Source organism: Aptenodytes patagonicus, chromosome 27 (genome assembly GCF_965638725.1).
Source record: "Aptenodytes patagonicus chromosome 27, bAptPat1.pri.cur, whole genome shotgun sequence".
In the NCBI taxonomy this organism is placed as follows: Eukaryota; Metazoa; Chordata; class Aves; order Sphenisciformes; family Spheniscidae; genus Aptenodytes; species Aptenodytes patagonicus.
In genome coordinates, this window is record NC_134975.1 from 1637425 (window position 1) to 1654612 (window position 17188).

General features: G+C 44.8%; 1 protein-coding gene across 4 annotated transcripts in view; it reads left to right on the forward strand.

The window, feature by feature from the left end:
• SCN8A (sodium voltage-gated channel alpha subunit 8) overlaps positions 1–17188 on the forward strand; it is a 60566-nt gene that overhangs the window by 9253 nt on the left and 34125 nt on the right. The window contains exons 2-6 of one of the 4 annotated variants that reach the window (XM_076360507.1): positions 2104–2433; positions 10607–10725; positions 12214–12303; positions 12520–12648; positions 14889–14980. In XM_076360507.1, the coding sequence (XP_076216622.1) occupies positions 2158–2433; positions 10607–10725; positions 12214–12303; positions 12520–12648; positions 14889–14980 (706 nt within the window). In that variant the 5' untranslated portion in view covers positions 2104–2157. Of the gene's footprint in view, positions 1–2103; positions 2434–10606; positions 10726–12104; positions 12304–12519; positions 12649–14659; positions 14752–14888; positions 14981–17188 lie in introns of those variants that run through there. The other 3 variants (XM_076360504.1, XM_076360506.1, XM_076360505.1) reach the window with 3 other exon arrangements.

The window sequence follows — 17188 nt, forward strand, 5'->3', positions numbered from 1 at the left end:
GCAGTGTCACAGCTGGAGTGAGGCAGTTGCGAGGAGTAACCTGAAATCACTTGGAAGGATACTTTGCACTAGGTGTTCTGCCTTTTGGAAATACCCCAGGTACTACATTAAAGGCTGGGCTCTCCGGGTATTTTTAAAAGAAAGGACTCTGTTATTTCTGTGCTGTATTTATTCGTGAAGTCCACCGCGATCCATGGAGGGTCGTGGTTCTCGGTTTCGGAGCGTGCCCATTGCGGAGGCTGGGCAAACGTGTCCCAGCTCGTCCGTGCGGATGGGAGCGTGCCGCCGTTTTGGTGATGTCTCTGGCTTCTGTGAACTCTTCCCACATGAATACAGTACAGTCTTCAAAGCCAAGGGCTGTAAAGACCATTGGTGGCTAACATCATGCTAAAATAGCTGAATTTTAATGATTCACTCCTATATCATAGTTTTCAAGGAATTTGAAAGTCATTTTTCTTTCAGAGGTTCCAAATCTTTAATATGTATTTTGATGCTGTGTGCGTGTTAGCTTAAAAGATCTGACCTTACTGGTGATCTTTTTTCCTTACTTAAGGGACCTTATCCCGCCAAGCTTTTGGATTCTTTCTGTGCTGTACTCTCGTAGTTATTTTGCCTTTCCTCTGGAATTCGTTGCCACTTTGGTGTTTGGGTTCCTCCCTGAAGTGCCAAGCCGTGTCAGGGCTGGGTTGTATTCCAGCCTGCAGTACTGCAGTGCTGTTGCATCAGTGCAGGGTTTCTGTAATTCCTCTCCTCTCTCGGCCTCCTCCTGGAGTGTGAAAAGCTTGAGGAGGTACCAGTAGCTCAGAAATGCAATATATTCTTGTCGCTGGTTCTCGAGCCGAGAGCTTGGCAAAAGGTGCAAAGCTGCAGAGGGTTTGTAGGCGGCTGGATTCAGATAAACGAACTTCCTCGCAGCTCTTCTCTTTTGTAGGAGTGGGGGGAAGAGCGAGGTGCTCTTTGCAGGGACAGTGTAAAATCCTGTCGGAGGTCTGTGCTCCCTGGCAGGTTGGAAGCTCTGCGAGGTCTTCCTCAGCCGTGCTTCTGTACCTCGTCCGCTTCCCTTTTCTTCTCTTTTTATCATGGAGAAGTGCTCGTTTGCGTTGCGTCTGATGCAAAGACGACATATTATAGAAATGTAACTTCCAGAAATTACTATTGTACTTGGTGAAAGTCTTTTAAGATTATTTCATTCTTAGGGCTTGAAATGAATAGAAACCTTGATACTTATGTATATGTAAACCGAAAGGGTGAGATTTGACTTCCCGTAGCGGAGATGTGGCGTGCTCCGGAGTAGAAAGAGGTGAGCCCCCTGAAGTCTTGGTCCTACCTAAAGAAGCGTTCAGCGTGCTCCCTGGCACACCTATTCCAACGCATGCTGAAGTCATCAAGGAAACGTCTCCTTAACTGCAATAATGTCTGATAGGGCACGAAGGAGCTTTTTTTTTTTTTTTTTTTTTTTTTTTTTGCAACAGAGCTCAGCATAGTCCGTGCATGTTGATGTTGGCTACTGCGCGCTCTCATAAACCCAGCCCCGAGTTACTCCTCCTCTGTGCTGTGTTGAGGGGAGCGCTTTGCTAAACGCCTTGTTAGCAGGTAAGGAATGTCCTAATACCCAACCCTTTTTAGACAAGGCTGAACACCTTGTCCCGACCCTGGGAATAGAGCTGACTTGGAATTTTTGTCTAGTAATCAGGTTGCTAGAGAGCAATGACTGGTAGGATAATTTTTGCTTTTTTTGATAAAGTTGCTTTTCAGAAGGGTTTCTGTAGTCTAGAATAGCGCTTGTGTTCAGGAGACAGCCAGATCAGGATAGCCGCCAGCGTGGCTGTTGGAGATCCAGGTCTGCGTGCCGTCTCTGCTTGTGTGGTTAAGCCTGGGTGAAGCGGCGCGGCGGGCAGGGACGGGCAGGTTCACCCAGTGTCCAGCACTTGATGTGCATCTGCCTGTAGCTTGTATCGGGACTGAAAAGCAGCAGGTCTGCTTGCCTCACTCTGTGAGGGCTTGAAGACCAGAGTTGCCTTTGGATCTTCAATGCTATATGCTTGTCTGTCTGTTTTTGCAGTGACTGACTTTGTTCTGCCTGTGCTGTTTGCTCTCCTGCAGAGCTGACCTGTCCGGGGTGCAACATAACTAAAGAAGCTGCTGCAGGATGAAAAGATGGCAGCACGGCTGCTCGCACCACCAGGCCCTGATAGTTTTAAACCCTTCACTCCGGAGTCTCTGGCTAACATTGAGAAACACATTGCAGAATTAAAAAAGAAGCAGCGTCCAAAGCAAGACAGCAGCCACCGGGATGACGATGAAGACAGCAAACCAAAACCAAACAGTGACCTTGAGGCGGGGAAGAATTTGCCTTTCATCTACGGGGACATCCCAAAAGGCCTGGTTGCTGTACCACTGGAGGACTTTGACCCTTATTATATGACCCAGAAAGTGAGTCTGCAAGAAAGACGTCGCTAAACCGCCTTTTTCTTAGGAAATTGCAGGTTTGGGTATGGTTTAAGTAGAAGACAAAGAATGGAGTCTTTGGATGGGGCTTGTTTGTTTGTTTTGTTTTGTTATATATTTTTCTTTGAGGTTTAATAGAGATTGTATGATCAATCTTGAAGCAGCTGCTTGGACGGAGTTAGGAGAACAAGGTCTGGAAACTAAAAATAGATGAAGTTGTGCTAATGTGCCAATTTGAACCATGAGGGCAATAAGAAGAATTTAATTGAGGGGTGACGGTAACGGTTTTAAGTGTGTATTTCATTACTTGCATGGAATTCAGTCTGAATTTGATTGTTATGAAGCAGTGGGATATAGAATCATGACAAAAAAGAAGGGAGATAAACTAATTAACTCGCTTTCATCTTCATAATTTTTATTTTTAAAACATTTGTCTGTGTAATTAAGGTGGTATGGCAGGGGGCATTTATGGGTGCCGAGGTGTATTAAGAAATGAAGTGGTGTCGTGAGGGAGGTGGTGAGTAAGCAAACACTATGCTGGAAATGGAGGGGAGGGACCTTCTACTGGTGAAATACGGAAGAGCATGATCACTGATTTTCTTAGAAGGCTAGATGACTTAAAACTGAGGTTCTTTTCTACTGTTTAATTTCATTGCTTTCTTTGATAGAAATTTAATTTGAATAAGCTGAGATAATGACCATCTATAACTCAGGCTTAGCTGTGCCACTTGAGAAGCTGGAGGTTTGACCGTATATGCGACAACAGTTGCGATGTGACCATTCAAAACTTGGGTAGAACGGCTGTCATGTAAAATCAGTAAGTTGTCACGGGTAACAAAATGTTTTATGACTTTGTGTTGGGGCAGACATTTCTTGCCAGACCCAGAAGTGATTCTGTGACTGGCAGGGCATTATTCACATGAAATCAACTGAATTTGCTGCTGACGTTGGGTATCGCTGCTCATTCTTTTCTGCATTTACACTAGTGAATTTAATGCTTATTTGTCGTGTCGGTGGTGCTAGGAGCACGGGTACCAGCTCAGAACAGGGCTTCGAAATACGGTGATTTGTGTATGTGTTGGATACCAGGCAGACTGGTGCTCAGGTGGATGTTGTACTTAAGGAAATGGATTGACAGCTGCCGTTGCTGCTAAGAAGGTAGCTTACGTTAGCCCTCAGAAACATTTTTCTCTTCACTAAACAAATACTTTCTCTTTATTAAACAAACCTGGAGTTGCCTGGCTTTGGTGTGGGCAGGCTGTGGAAGAGAGACGTATAGCTGAAGAGCAGTTCCGAGGATCTCTTTGGCTGTGTGTGGCCACTTGCACCCAACCGAAGTAGGCGTTACGAAATGTCGCTGCAAATCCAAGCAGGAGTGTTTTGTGCCCTCTTTGTGTTCACGTAGTTGAATGGACGGTGTACGTGGGAGAACTGGGCCACGTTCTTTCTAGCTAAAATAGGTGAGCAGTGCTGAAAGGGCAGTGGGCACCGCCATGTCCTGGAGCATTGGGCAAAGGCTTCTTGGTTGTCTCAATGTTCCACCAGAAGTAGGAGGCAGAAGGGAACCCCGTTAGCCCTCACGCTTTATCTGTCTCCATATTTGCCCCCCAACACAATGCTATTAATAAGTCTTTCATTTTTAGAGAAAAATAAGCCGCGTTCCCAACTTTGAAGGCATCTGTCACGTCTCCAGAAGAGAGCCGTACGTTTCTGCATGTAGCCGCTTGCAGAGTTTCTGCTCGCTCGGTGTGCCTGCCGTGCGGAGATGCGAGCTCTCCGCGGAGCTGGAGCAGCTGCAGATGGAGGGGAAGGTTCTGGAGATGGGAGACAAACTCGCGCAGCCCTGCCAACCTCGTACTTGCTGTTCTGTGAAAGGAGCCTTGCTCTTCCCATAAACACTGGATTAACATTCTACTGGCTCTGTTTCTTTTGCATCCACTTCAGTATGGCGATAGCTTAGGTGTGTGCTACTTCTTTGCTGCTTCAAATAGTCGGTGGCTTCCCACAAAGAATTTTTTTAAGGCTATTAAAAAAGGCCCTTCTCTGAATCATCAGGAATTGCGAATCTGCTGGAATCATGGGAAGTTTTCCAAGATTTTTTTCCCCCTCTCCAGCATTTGCCAGAAGGCTTTGCATCATAGGTCTTTTCTTTTAAAGCTAGACGTACAGCCGGCATAGGAACAAATCAGCTAGTTGCTTTTCCTTGCAGTAGGACACAGTGATCTCGGTTTATCTAAGGAAACTGAAACTGCATTTTAACTGAGAAGCTGAACTTTCCAATGGCCTGTTAACTGATATTTAAAGGAGAAACAGTGTGACCTAGAAACAGAACCATGGTACAGGGAGTCAAAACTCCGGGGTTCGGAGCCCAGCCCTGCAAGCGATGGTTTTGTGCGAGCTACTTCTCTTTTCTCTGCTCGGTTTGATTTTGCAAAATGGGAGTGCTGACTCTTAGGAGAACCGGGAAAGTCCCTTTGCTCACAGCTAGCAGATTTGGGAGCTAATTTAACTCCTTTTTGTCTTTATGTAAGTACCAGAGAGAATTTTTTCATGATTCTTTGTTTTGCAAACAGTAATCACCTTCCAATTCCTGGCCTGAAGCACGTGGTAGAGGCAGCACTTGCCCATGATATTTGTTGTGGAAACCTGAAATATTTCAATTAAAAAACCCAAAAGGCAGGTACACGAACTGCCCTGTTTACATGTGCAAACAAAATTCAGGAAAGCCACCTATGGAGCATCCCTAGCAATGAAAGCAAAGCAGCTGACTGCCTCATAGTCTAGTCTTCCTTCAGTGTTTGCTTAAGCAAGAGGTAAGGACCATCATCCTCTTTTATTTCCGCAACCCCATTAGTATTTCTTTTTCTCTTAATGTTGTTCCGTCTTTTAGACCTCTCTTTCTTCCATTTATGGCCTGGGCTATCACTCCTACTAAACAACTCCTCGCCCTGTTCTTTCCCCTTGAACGTGACTTTTGCCAGGTTGTGGTCATTTTCCTCAAGTAACTTCCATTTCACTCAGTATGAATCTCGTACTTGCTACAGAACGAGGTAAAGGTGCTACTGCTCCTGCAGTGGCTCCATTTACGAGGTAGTAGAAGATCCCTGAGTATTCTGGGAATTGAGGCCATATATAAGCTTAGGTGGATTGATTTCAATGGAAAAATCAACCCTGCAGTTGTAGAAGGCTGGCTATACATCCGTGAACATCTGAGGCTGGAGTGGGATTGTCTGAGGTCACCTATAGCTTGCAGATGAGCACCTGAGGATCTTTCTAGTGCGTATGTGCCAATGGAGTGACTTGCAACTTCGTCAAGTCACATGCACGGCTTGGAAATGGGCCCTCCGGTCCAGAATGTCACCTTGACTGCGTGGACCTAGGAAAATTACAGGGAATTACACTTTAAATTACAGGGATGTGAGAGACCAGCTTGCGGGAGGCACGTCTGGCTCTAGCATGTGCTTCAAGGAGCCTTCGCTTATGACTTCTGTAGGGCAAGGTAATGGCCCTAGAAGGTCAAGATACCGTTAATGGGTTTTGCATTTCAGTGAAGTCACTGAAACAGAGGGAAGAATCGGGACCATCTCAAACATCAGCCTTTTATCCTTACTTTCAAGAGCTAATTACCTTTTCTGGGTCTTGCATGTTTAATGGTATTTTTTCTTCCGCTCCATCTCTCCAGCAGGCTTAAAAGGAGCAGGAAAAGTAAGCGTGCCCTTCCTAGCTATCCTCCCTGCTGTCATGGTAGAATGGAGAAGGGAGAGTGTAATCCCCGTCAGGCGTCTTCCCCAGTCCTTTCTGGGTGCTGGATGGAAGGCAAAGCGTAACGGAGTTGTTTGTACGGCTTTCCATGAGACGACAGATAACGGTACTACTTGCATCCCGTCCTAAGCGTTGCCGTAGCAAGTAGAGCTTTCGTGCTGTGATCAGGGTGTGCCGAGTGTGGCACGGACCGGGAGGTGAGAGAACCTCTGCTGCAGTCACCTAAATAGCTGCAACCCACTGGTGATGAGTGGAAAGGAGGAGAATCATTTCCGCTTCTGAGGCAGAATGAATTTCCTTACATGGGCAGATTGCGATGTCGTTAAAACCTAAATCCAGATCGCTTTTTCAATATTGCACGTTGAACAATATTTATTTTTTTAAAATATATCTTTCAGGAATGTTTTATTTGATAAATTTCAAAAAATATCAAGAGTTTTTCCTATGTTGGGCTTGAAACGAGATTAAAGCAAGAGCAAAATGTGGCAGATACTTCTTTCCCCATAAGCTTTTCAGTGGTGAAGAATAAGTGACTAAGAAAGAATAAATTTGTCCCCGCTTGGGGGGGATGGAAAAATAAATATTAAATAATGTGTTTTCTGTATTAAGAAGTACACCTCTATGAGCCAAAACAGACTTGAAAAGTATTTTGCGTTGACGTTTAATTCTGTATATACTTCTTCAGCCTACAGGGTGCCAGAGTTCCCTGCAAATTAATTTTTAAAATAGCTATGTTAAAGTAACTTGCTCAGGGTGTCATCAGAAAGTCGTCGCTCTCTCTTGCTTAACGTTGAGAGTAAGGCAGTCATCAGTTACCACCGTAGGAATATGGTTCCATATGTTCTTAGGCTGTTCATAAAGCTGTTTTCTTCTTAAATCTTCTGCCCACTCCTCCTCACTTTTCAGCCATTACAGAAATGCTTGATGTAAAACCTGCACGAAGCAAGAGTATTTTAAATCTTCATATAACTGGAATGCTTTTTGCCATCACTTGATCCAGTCTGCCACGCTCTCCAGCATAGCTTCTTTAAATGCGCTACTTTGCACATTGATTTAGAGAAGACTCATCTTTTGTGATCTTACTTCTTTTTATATGAGGACTGTTTCTAAGGTTTCTGTAAAGCGTAGATTCCCAGCCAACTTTACGAAAACTAAAGTGGACAGAGGCTTTTTCACAGCTCTTTAACAACAAACTGAGACTTTTGAAAGTTCAACCAAACTTCTTCTCTTAGAAGACGACTGCAAAATGCCTTTCTCCAGGCATCACCTTCCTCTGAGTTTTGAGCTTTGCCTCAGCAGGCCTTAAAAGGGCTTAAGGATGTTCTTGGACCTGAACCAGCAAACGTTTTAAGAGCGTGCAGCCATTTTGAAATTGAGTTTTAATACATCAGCAACATAAAATAAAACTAAGATAAGGTTTTAAATTGCCAAACACTTTTTGGCTTTTGCGCTCTTCTTTCTATTGACAAGGCCAAGCGGAGATTTACCCAGGATTTTATAAGATACACAGCGGAACTGGAGCAGCGGATCTCGGAACCGTCGGAATCGATGAGCGGACTGGAATGTACGGCACCTTATTTGTGTTACGGTTGTACTGAGAGGCCCAGGTACGATGGGCTTTATAGACAGGAGTAAGTTCAACAAGCACTGTGGTCTAAAAAGAGAAAGCTGGGCAGAGCATGGCAGAGAAAACAAGGAGTTGCCTTATGTAAGGTGATGTAATAGATGAAGGACCAAGCCGGCAAGCAGAACGTGGGGTTCACGTTTGGTAGGCGACTGCCCTGATCATTGGATGAAACAGCTTATATTACAAGAGGGAATGCCAAACTTCTGGGTCGATCCTTGTGAAACAGCTATTGAAAATGTATGTTTCCATGTAGTCACTCCAGCGTGCCAAGGCAAACAGTCTCTGACCCTCCGGATAGAGCAGTTTACGTCCACCTTCCCCGACTGAGCCTGGCTTGCTCTTCCAGTACAGGTCTAAAGTCGGTGGGTTGGTTTACGTCTGTGAAGCAGCACGCACGTGCCTGTGTCTCCCCGTGAAGAATGGTTTTACTTCCAGAGAAGGGCAACGAGGCTGGTGAGGGGTCTGGAGAACAAGTCTTATGAGAAGCGGCTGAGAGAACTGGGACTGTTCAGCCTGGAGAAAAGGAGGCTGAGGGGAGACCTCATCGCTCTCTACAACCACCTGAAAGGAGGTTGTAGCGAGGTGGGGGTCGGTCTCTTCTCCCAAGGAACAAGCGACAGGACGAGAGGAAACGGCCTCAAGTTGTGCCAGGGGAGGTTTAGATTGGACGTGAGGAAAAATGTCTTTACTGAAAGAGTGGTGAAACATTGGAACAGGCTGCCCAGGGAAGGGGTTGAGTCCCCATCCCTGGAGGTATTTAAAAGACGAGTAGATGAGGCACTTAGGGACATGGTTTAGTGGGTGGTGGTGTTGGGTCGACGGTTGGACTCGATGATCTTAGAGGTCTTTTCCAACCTCAATGATTCTATGATTCTATGATTCTACTTCTGGCTTGCTGAGCTGTATCTGAGCAAACCACAGGGCTCCTGCACAGTGGTTTGTCCCGGGTAGAAACGGAGGCATAATGAAACCGAGTCACCTCACAGAACCACTGCATGGGGTTTTGGGGGAATTTCTGTCTTTGTCCAGCTCACCTTGTGCCCACGTAATGTTCAGTACAGTCACGTTGGAGATTTCATTGCTTAAAAGTTGTGGTAGAGTTGAGGGCTCAGTGTTGTGCTAGGGACACAACTGAAGCCCGCGAGCATCCCAGTGTGACGGGTATCCTGCTCCGAAGCCTCTGCAGGGGGCAGTGAAAGGAGATTTAAAAATGAATGGTATGTGAGTCTCGGGAAGTTTGTGGTGTCAGGGAAGGAGGGGCAGCTGGTTCTTAAAAGCGGGTGTCCCTTGACCGCTCCGTAATCTGCAATTTTGAAAAACTTAAGGCCTTTTAGAATATTGTTACATGCCAAGGTAATCTGTTCATTAATTCTTGATGCTGCAATTTAAGAGCTGTCCAGGGTTGTTTTTAAAGTGCTTTTGTTGGGAGATACATTAGTGGTTATGCTAACTAATCTTTTGCACTCGGTGCTGAGCCACAATCGGATTTTGATTTCCTTTTCAAATAATTTACTGCTCAATAGTCTAATTTAGCCAAATGAGCTAAAATACGTTGTTTCACTTACTAGGAGGGAAATGACAAATTTCACAAGAGCGAGTCTCCTGGGGAAGCACAGTGACTGCGTTGGCAGAAAGCCCTCGTGGATTCCCTTGTGTTGGACTCCGGGAGGCTCGGGGCTGTGCCAAACGGTGGGCTGGTGCCGGGGACCGAGCCTGCCGCGAGTCCGGCTTTGCTCCCTTCCCCTGCAGCGGTCTGGGGTTCAGCCGGATGCTGCAGCATCCCGGAGGGAATGTGGAATGGGAAAATGGTGCCAGGGAAAGGGCTTTAGCTTTCCAGTGCACACAAATTGCTTTTTTCCCTTCAAGTTGAGTGAGTAGTAGATGCATTGAGTGTGCTGGTATTAAGCAACCACAGTTCTAATTTTGCCTCTCCAGATGGCTGCGTGTGATTCTCCCGGTGCTTTTTGATGTGCATGTTCGCTAGCGGGGAGACGAAATAGCGGGTCTGTATTTTAAGGCTGGTGATGGAGAGATGAGATCGATTCTGCCTCACGTTCACATGATTCATTCCACAGGTTCTGTATAAAGCAGCGAACCTTAACATCTCGCTAATTAGAGGCAATGAGAGCACACGACTGCCTGGAGTTGGTGCACCAGCGTGGAACGTGCTCAGAATTGCCAATGAGTGGGGACGATGGGTACCTGACTCGTGTCTGCTGGGGTGGGGGGCTCTACCATGAGATTTTCTTTCTGCTTACCTGTCAATCTTCCTTTGCAGGTGAGGTGCTGTCTTGTAAAAACACGATTCGTTGTGGTAGCTGTTAGCGAGGTTTGGGAAGGAGGCGCAGGCTACACGAACACTGCCATAAAGATGGTCTTGTGCACTGGGCAATGGCGTGAAGTCTGGGTTCGGCCGCCAGTTCTGCTCCTGAATCTGTGGTCCTTAGCTGCCTTGGGCCTCGGTTCTTACCTGTTAGATAGGGATAATAGTGCTCCTACCCTCGCGTGACGAAAACGTGCGCTCTTGGATGGGAGGTTTTGCTTCTGCTCTGTCTGAGGTGTCTAGTAAAATGGATGGCTTGGAGTAGTTATTCATGATGTACTGGTAGGTATGTAACGCTTCATAAAGGAGATTATTCTTTAAAAAAGCAGAAAATGCTATTTTTTACCATGGAATTTGTTCGTCTTCTTTTGTACAATTCATGCTTTGATTTTCATGCATTAACTCTCTCTCTCTCTCTTTTTCTTTCTTTCTTTGTTTCTCTGCAGACCTTTGTAGTACTAAACAGAGGGAAAACACTCTTCCGATTTAGTGCCACACCTGCCTTGTACATTTTAAGTCCTTTTAATCTGTTTAGAAGAATAGCTATTAAAATTTTGATACATTCATATCCTTTTTATTACTGAGTTATTTTTGCCTTTGTATATTCACTGAAAAATCTCTTACCTATTGTCTTATTGCTCGATTCAAATAGTGTATGTGAATTGCAGTTCTGCACCTGGTGGAGTTGGATTGGCCTCAGAGCATGCACAAAAATGTGCTTTTTTTGAATGAAAAAGCATGGTCCTTTAGACGCATCCAGTCAAGTAAACTTTTCGTTTATTTTCCCTGCTAAATTGTACCTGTCTGTGTCCGTTCTGCCATCCGTGCACAGACATTGATATGTTTTGGAACAGATACGATTTAGGGCTATGCTTCACATAAAGAGGAGTTGAGCTTTAACTAGCTGCTAAAACGGTTAAATAGAATCAGTATCTGGAGAAGGAGCCAAAGATACCGTACGTGTAATTAGACGCTGACTAATTTCTTGCTCTTTTGGCATCTCTCAAACTTCCTTCTAATGGCAAGGCTATTCCAAACCATCCCGCTGCAGGGCTTCAGACGGCTCCGATGGCTTCAGAAACGTCATCTGCATGTGTTATTAGGAGAGAGGAAAAAAAAATAGTAGTATATTGAATGAGCTGCTTTGCCCTGTTGGTTTGTTTATTTTTAGAAAGTGACTCTAAAACGGCAACACGTGCATTTGCTGTTTTAGAGGCTCCTATATCCTTGCTTCCTCCATCTCATACGAAGAAAAAGCTTTTCCATCTTTTCAAAGTCGACTTGGGATCTGAGGCTGGGGACGTTTTCTTTGGCTTGTGTGTTATTTCTCGTAGATTTTCCTCCCCTCTGGATGTGCTGGGACGCAGCTGAGGGACGCAGATCTGTCAGGTTGAGACCGAGATGCTGGCAGTGGGTCTTGGGCCTTGGTCTAAGATCCATTTGGGTCTGCTTGAACAGTTTTGGAAGTCAAACAGCTTTGGATCTGACCCTGGATTTCACCATTCTGCTAATAATTCAGTAGTTAAAATCCACTCAAACTTCTAATCCTGCAATTTGTGCTGTCCCTGCAACGCTCCTCGAATCAGTTAGTCCAGCACCTTCCATCTGCAAACGTGACACACAAGATCCTGAACGCGCAGAGGGAGCAGAGATGTTTGGAAAGATTCGTTTTCTCCAAGCTAAATCCTAGGTGTCCATGGATTGCAGCGCTGCTTTCCTGTTGGGTATATTAGCAGACAATATATTTTGATGTTAATTGAATAGATGGAATTATTTGGGGAGACGTTTTCATTAAGGCATGTGATTTTTGAATTGCTAAGACATGCCAGAAAATACAAAATAAATTGAATGGTGACGTAAAGAGACTATTTATATATAGTCGCCCCTGGTCTTATTTCCCATGACTGCTGGAAGCACCTTGGCTCTTATTTGTAGTCCACAGAGAATAGGCTGGAAATTGTTGAATTTTATTGCAGTACAGTGATCTTTAGGGAGCTGTAAGCTGATGTAAAGAGCCACGCTAGTGTCCCTTTGATCCTTGACTTTGTTCTACAGTATTTAGCATGATCATTATGTGCACTATTTTGACCAACTGTGTATTCATGACTTTTAGTAACCCACCTGAATGGTCGAAGAATGTGGAGTAAGTAACGCTTCTTGTGTTTTTCAGAATCTCGCAGAATGTTGTTTTTCTTCTATTGAGAAATCTGTTCCTACTCGCGTTTACGTTAGCATGAATACAAGTCGTCTTTTGTATCCACTTTGTTTAGACAAAAGTGTTTGTAATTCATCTTTTTTCGTGACTAAAACGACGTTTCTGCAAACTTCTCAGTGCAGCTCTCTTTCTTCCTCATAACAGGTATACATTCACTGGTATTTATACATTTGAATCACTTGTGAAAATTATTGCAAGAGGTTTCTGTATAGATGGCTTTACTTTCCTACGTGATCCGTGGAACTGGCTAGATTTCAGTGTGATCATGATGGCGTAAGTTGTGTTTTCAGATTATTTCAGGTATTTGTGGCACACGGGAGGGGATGAGACCTTAGGAAGAGGGTGGGTGTGTAAGGAAAAAAATAAATCAAGGAAAACTCAAGTGAATCCCCAAAAGATTTCTTTCTTGATTTTTTTCCAAAAGAAAGCTTTAGCCTGACACGGGGTCACAGATCTGAAACGCAGCTCCGTGGAGTTAGTGGGGTTGCTGCTGCAAAAAATACGATTTTCTGAAAACTGCTTTTATTAATATAAGACTTTATAATAGTGCCTAGCGTTCTAGATTGCTCACATGCCAGAGTGGCAGCTTATTCTGTTAAGCATGGGACTAGGAGCCAAACGTCTTTAAATTCTAGTCTCTACTGCTCCTTCCCTCCTTGGGCTTGCATGTTAAAATTTCCCGGGCTGCGACTTAAGGTTGAACAGTTATTAACCCATTTCCGATGAAGGTGCAGTGTCAGAAAAGGAGACGCTTTATTTTCCTTCCTCATTCTTCTCTCTTGTGCCAGATCAGCTTACATTGGTCTGATAATGAGGATTCATGGGGATGTCTGAATTCACAGCTGAACCAGGAGATGCGCGCTAGATTTCTGTTTTTTTCCTTATTGGCCTGCCTTGATTGTTGCTTAGGCTTAGTACCGCTGATGAAAACCGGGTGTATGCCACTGGTAGTCCGAGTCGCCGGTGGAAGAGATTCCCCCCCCCCCCCCTTTTTACATTTGTTTCTGGAATATTGCACGTGTGCATGTTTGGGCTCCCGTAGTCAACAACGGCCGATGAAAACTGAGGGATCATGTAGGAAGGCTCAGGAGCCTAATTTTCAAGGGTTCAGAGCACTTGAATTTAATTGTCGTAAAATGCTTTAATCATATAAAATGCCTTTTTTTGGCTGGATTCTGCACCCAAGGTTGTCGATTTTCCCGAGCTTCTGCTCTTTTTCTACTTGCCTTTTAGTTGTGTATTTAAATTATATGCAAAGAGTCGGACATTGTACACAAAAGGCAAACAACCAGTAGCTCACCGACACTTTTTGGTTTTACTTCAGAATAGACGAATAGACGGGGATCTGCTGTGCGCGGTGTACACACGCCTGTGTGGGTGAGGCTCCCAGTTCTGTGCACACAGATGGGACTCAACCTGCAGATTGGTTATTTCCTTTGTTTCTCGAGAGATTACCAAGTACCAGCATGCCAGCTTGGAAAGGCCCAAGGCGTTGGTCTTAAAGAAACGTGCTAAATCTCGAGCTGATCTAACTCTGTAACCTCCTTATTTCCAGTGAGGTTGCCTGTAGACTTCCACTACAGTCCTTTTTTGTGTCAAGGGCCGGTGCGTGATGTAAATCCCGCTGATGGGGTCTAAGTTTTATGAAGCACTTGAGGCCTTTCTGCACCAGGAAGGATCTTGACTATTGTGCATTTCTTTGCTTTTTCATACCGTGTTTCTCCCCAGACAGCACAGAGGAAATATTCTATCCTAAATTGTGGTAAAATATAACTCCGCTAACGTTGCACTAAGCCTCTTGCCCTCTGTGTATCTCAGGCTTATCCCTCTGTACAATGGGGATAATCATACCTACCTGTGGCTCGCAAACAGGTAGTAAAGCATGAAGGATTAAAAGGAAGGCCACTAATCAAAGCAAAAGATGTTCATGCTTTATTAAAAACATGAAGTGGAGCGAATATACCTGAAACCACTGCACTGAGGTGATGTCACCAAGTCTCCTCGCGTATTTGACAGTTTTACAATTAACAACTTCTGCAGAGATAGCGTTAAATTTTCAAGTCCTATATAGGCGAGAATGCAAGTGTCCAACCGCGCACCTGGACAAGCTGGTTGCAGCGTGGAGAGACTTAAACTGTGTTTTGGCTCTGAAATTTTCTGTCTCTCTCTTTTAAATGCCAGTTCTAAAGCATTTTAAGTTACAAGCTGTTTCCTACAAACAGACAACTAATATGAAAAGGAAGGTGACCCCAACGGTGCCATTAACTCTGGTTTAATTCTGCAGGTATATAACAGAGTTTGTAAACCTAGGCAATGTTTCAGCTCTGCGCACTTTCAGGGTTCTGAGAGCTTTGAAAACTATTTCTGTAATTCCAGGTAAGGCGGCCTCCGGTTGGTGTTAGCTGTTGGGTACAGGCCCCTGTGAGTGATGTATTGCTTTGTCTGTAGTTGTTGTTTTCTTTTGGTGTGTGTATTGTCATTGTGTTTTTTGTGTGTGACCTCCCTCATTGCAGATATGTCACAGAGTTTGTGGACCTTGGGAATGTCTCAGCATTGAGAACTTTCAGAGTTCTCCGAGCTTTGAAAACTATCTCTGTTATTCCAGGTGAGAACCGTTAAGCATTAAAGGCTGGTCTTGCGTGTATCTCTCTTCCATATCTCCCCTCCCGTCCTGCATTGCTTTATTTCTCAGAAATGGCACTAGGATATTTTTGATGGGCTTTGCAGTCTGTATAAACAGAGTAGTTTGAAATTAAGGCTTCTGGGCCATCAAATTTCGGGATGAACAGTCTGCTGTTCCGTACTTCTTTATCCCTGTGTATGCCTGTGGCTGTCTGACCTCTGAAATGAAAGCCAGGCCTAAAGTTTAGTTCCAGATGAATAAAGGATCAGGCACTCCCTTCCTCCTCAGGCTGAGCAGTTTCTTGCTCAGCGAGTCATCCCATTATCGCCAGTGTTTCTAGAGTTGTTCTAGGAATAAGTTTGTAAAGCAAGTGAGCGAACCCCGACCAAGATTAAAACCTTTCTGCATGAGGCTACTTCAGTTGCTCGGAGTCAGATGGGATCTGGGGCAGGTTGTCTTCTAGGTAATGACAGTAAGCTCGCCTCCCCGTCTTCAGAAAGGGTGGGTGCTGCCATTTTGAGAGAGACTAAGCTAAACGGAGCATTGGCACGAACAGCTTTTGCATTTGTATGTTGTAGTGGAACCGGTTGTCAGCTATTAATGCAATAGCGTGTGGCCCAAAGTACTGACCGCGCCCTCGGTAAGCCAGAAGTCCTAATTCATAGACCTGCCCATTTCACGTGCCACCCCCAGAGCTGGACTTTGCAGGACCCTCACTTACAAAGCTACTTCTAGACTCTTAACTCAGTCTGGGTGTCAAAGGGTGAGCAATGGCCCTTCCTTTATTGTAAGAGACCGTGGAGGCATTATGGACTGAGAACGTGATTCCGATCCTGAATTCTTGCACAGAAAAGTCCCGTGCAGACGGTTTCTCAAAAGCGTCCCTAATTTTAAGGTCAAGCTCAATTTTCGTAGGCACTGAGTCATCTGTAGTTTTCCAGTTTTCAGGTGCTTGACCTGTCTCAAGGTAGGCACCCTAAATAATCACTTGATGAGTTTTGGTCTTCTATTTCTTTGTGTTTTGTTTCCTAATGCATTAACTGGTAATGGTTCTTTTGCTTTCTCAGGCTACACTCGCATATACGTTTGCCAGAAAAGAGACTATGGAATTGTAGGGGCCCATCGCTTTTGTCCCCATTCCAGACTGCTAAACCCATCAGATGTACACGGCTGTTGTGCATGATGTTCTTAAGTGGCACCTGCTTTCCCTGCACGGAATGAGAGTATGCTAGAGTCATGTTCTTACTTAGCCTTCCTTAATGTTTGGCCGCGCACATACAAAGCGCAAAAGATATTTGGTAATTGCTGTCAGCAGTGCACTAGACTGGAAGTGCAGCTGCGGTTCTGTCAGCCTGCTGCAGGTATTAACTGGCTTGCTCAAAGAAAAGCATCGACGTTAAAATAAGTTTCGTATGTGTTTTGCTTTCATAACCATGGCAAAGTGAAGATGATGCAACTTTAATGAGCTGGTTCCTAAATGTGTGACAGCATGCCTTGTCTTCCTATGGAAAGGCGCGGAACGGTTCAGTTTTGTATCATTCTCTCCATACTGCTCAAAACTAACGGCGTTTTATTTCAAATGACGGCAAGGGGGGTGGATCTGAGCCCCTCTAAGTTCAGCGCAGCCGTACTTTTTACTAAAGGGATGATTTGCTGCACGCTTTTTTGAAAGGGCTGACGTGCTGCACCCAGCCGAGGGGACGGGCACGCTGCGCACGTCCGCGGCTGGAACCGTAAATGGCAGGACTTTGGTTAGTTGTCCCAGTCAGGCGCTGGGGTGGGACTGCCCCAGCTGTGGCCCTGCAGCGCGTAGGTAAAGCACAAACCTCGCTCCCCTCTCGATTTTGTGACTAACAGTGTGAGGGATGTGAAGCATTTGTGTAATTAGCCTTTTGGGTTATTTAGTATTAACTTAGGCATAGAGTGCTCTTTATGGGGTTTAGTGCTATCATGTCTCAGGGCAGAAATGATTTTTTAGAATATGCTTAATATTAAAATATAAAGGGGTTCCCCTTCTACTTCAGCGCGTGTAATGGAATGGAAATTTTAACACTCTGGTGAGCTAATGAGAAAATTATCTTGCTGTTATGACGAGTGCTAACTACATCTTCTATCAATAATTGGAATTGTCCTCAGTGTAGTTTTTTAGACGAGATAAAAATGGGAAATATTGCCAGAATACTACATGCC